The following is a 2,094-nucleotide window of genomic DNA, read 5'->3' as shown; positions in this document are numbered from 1 at the left end:
CAATTCATCAAAGATAAAAAAATTGATATATTAATGATGTTGATATATATTAAGATATAAATAATGAATTAAATTATATTTACAAAATAAATAAATACAAAGAATTACAAGAGAAGTTAATACAAAATAGAGAAATAATTTATGTAGAAATAATGCTTGTAATATTAACAATAAATTAATAACAAAGAAACAGTAAGAAGATTAAAAATACTAAAATTACAAATCAACTTCAACAAAATACTACAAACAATATTATTAAAAAGATTAAATACTTAATATTTTACATATTCAACACTAGTAACACATTAGAAGAGGAAACTTCTAATTCTCATATGATAGAAATGAACTCTAATATAGAAATAGAACATATTGAAATCATTGAAATAAACATTTCTCAATAACCATAAAATCCAATTGTGGATATATCTATTAATTGTTATTTTTATTAACGAATAATTAAAAATGTATAATCAAAAAGGGAAGAAACTCATGTAAAAGAATAAATTACTATTTAGAAATAGTTGTATAATGTATAACAAATTAATGAAAGTTACAACTAGATTTTAATTAATTATAATGATAATTGATGAAAACATAAAATGTTACACATTCTATTTATGTTTAATAAAAATTTCATAATAGTGTTAAGAGCAATGCTTTCAAGTGAATAAAAAAAACATCTCTATTCGTGTATAAGAAGGTATTTAATATATATTATTCTGTAGTATATTTGTTTTTTTATTGGATTAATTTTTTGTTTTATATCACGAAGAATAAAAAATGATTAAAAAAATTAAAAAAAATTAAAATGAGTTGGGGTTCTGGGAATGTTCTGAAAATACACAATGAAACACAACTTCTTAATTTTATGGAAGAATTGAACAATGAACGGATTGCAATAACAACAAGCACAATACAAGATTATTGCATTTTTCATAAAATTCATTTTGATGAATCATTATTTCAACTTGACTGTTCAAAATTAAATTACTTCAAAATTGATGTAGCACTGAAAGATATTATGACCTCATCTCCGATGGATACTATCAATGACTTTCACAAATTAGTCTCGTTCACTACTCAAAAAATTCCAAAAGAATTTATTTTCTTTCTTGATGAAGTAGGATATCAACTAACACCAACATCAATTTTTCAGTACGTTAAGAAAGGAACTGAAAACGAACAAAGAATACTTGAAAGAGAGTCTAAACAATCTAACGTATGTATTTGTATATGTTCTGATGGTTCATTTCTTCCTTTATTAGTGTGTCTACCAAAAGAATATCTAAGTAGTTTAATAGATAAACAATACATTTATTTTTGTGATGTGTGTTCTTTATTTTATTCTTCATCACAGTTTATTTCTTGGTTTTATAGTTCATTGATTCAAAAAATAAATACCAAAAGAAAAGTGTATCAGTATTATGGTGAAACATATATTATACTTAATGTTTATTATAAACAATATCTTATTCCTTTAATGGATATTCTTCGCCAAAATAAAATTCAAGTTTTATTTTCTCCAAAACGGTATTTCGATTATACAGAACCAATGGTACAAATCAGTTTTATGTTAGAAAAATATATTGTAGAACGTTATTTTAATAATGTTGTTGGATTTATTGATCAACCTAAATTAAAGATTAGTGCAATGATTGAATTTCTTTTAAATTCAAATAAGTTCATTTCAGATTGTTGTGACAATTTCTTCCTCTTTTCATTTAAGGAGTTCCAAAAACAAACAACTCAAACTGATTCATTTTTTTATAACTCAGTGGATAAACAAATAGTAGAACCTCTTCATAATCAATTACAATCTTTTAATATACCACAACCTGATCCAAAAAAATATTCTTCTATTGATTTCTTTCAGAAACTGGATGAAATTTACTATATGACTACTCAAACAACAACAAACACCCAAAAAAATAAACAAATTATTTTAGCAAATGAACAAAAAATAACTCAATCGAAACAAGATTCATCATATCCTGAAATAGAAAAACAAATAATTGTATCCCAAGACAAAACAGTAACAAATAAAGGAACAAACTCAGAACCAATTTCTATATCGAGTGAAGAAGATTTCTCTAT

At 23.4% G+C, this 2,094-nt stretch overlaps 1 protein-coding gene across 1 annotated transcript in view, besides 2 other annotated features; it reads left to right on the top strand.

Annotated features, from left to right (window-relative positions):
- Positions 1-444: a repeat region.
- A 328-nt stretch (positions 445-772) lies between these two features.
- Positions 773-810: a sequence feature (AT_rich).
- Positions 811-1,036: 226 nt separating this feature from the next.
- The window catches only part of EDI_009850 (uncharacterized protein), a gene marked incomplete at both ends in the record, with an annotated part of 2,211 nt that continues 1,153 nt past the window's right edge, over positions 1,037-2,094 (top strand). Inside the window, one exon of the mRNA XM_001733319.1 lies at positions 1,037-2,094. This exon is cut by the window's right edge and continues 1,153 nt beyond it. Coding sequence (XP_001733371.1) covers positions 1,037-2,094 — 1,058 coding nt within the window.

This window comes from Entamoeba dispar, genomic scaffold, assembly GCF_000209125.1.
Source record: "Entamoeba dispar SAW760 scf_1105229460475 genomic scaffold, whole genome shotgun sequence".
Classification (NCBI taxonomy): domain Eukaryota; phylum Evosea; order Mastigamoebida; family Endamoebidae; genus Entamoeba; species Entamoeba dispar.
The sequence above is the reverse complement of the archived record's forward strand: the minus strand, read 5'-3'. Positions and strand labels throughout refer to the sequence as shown.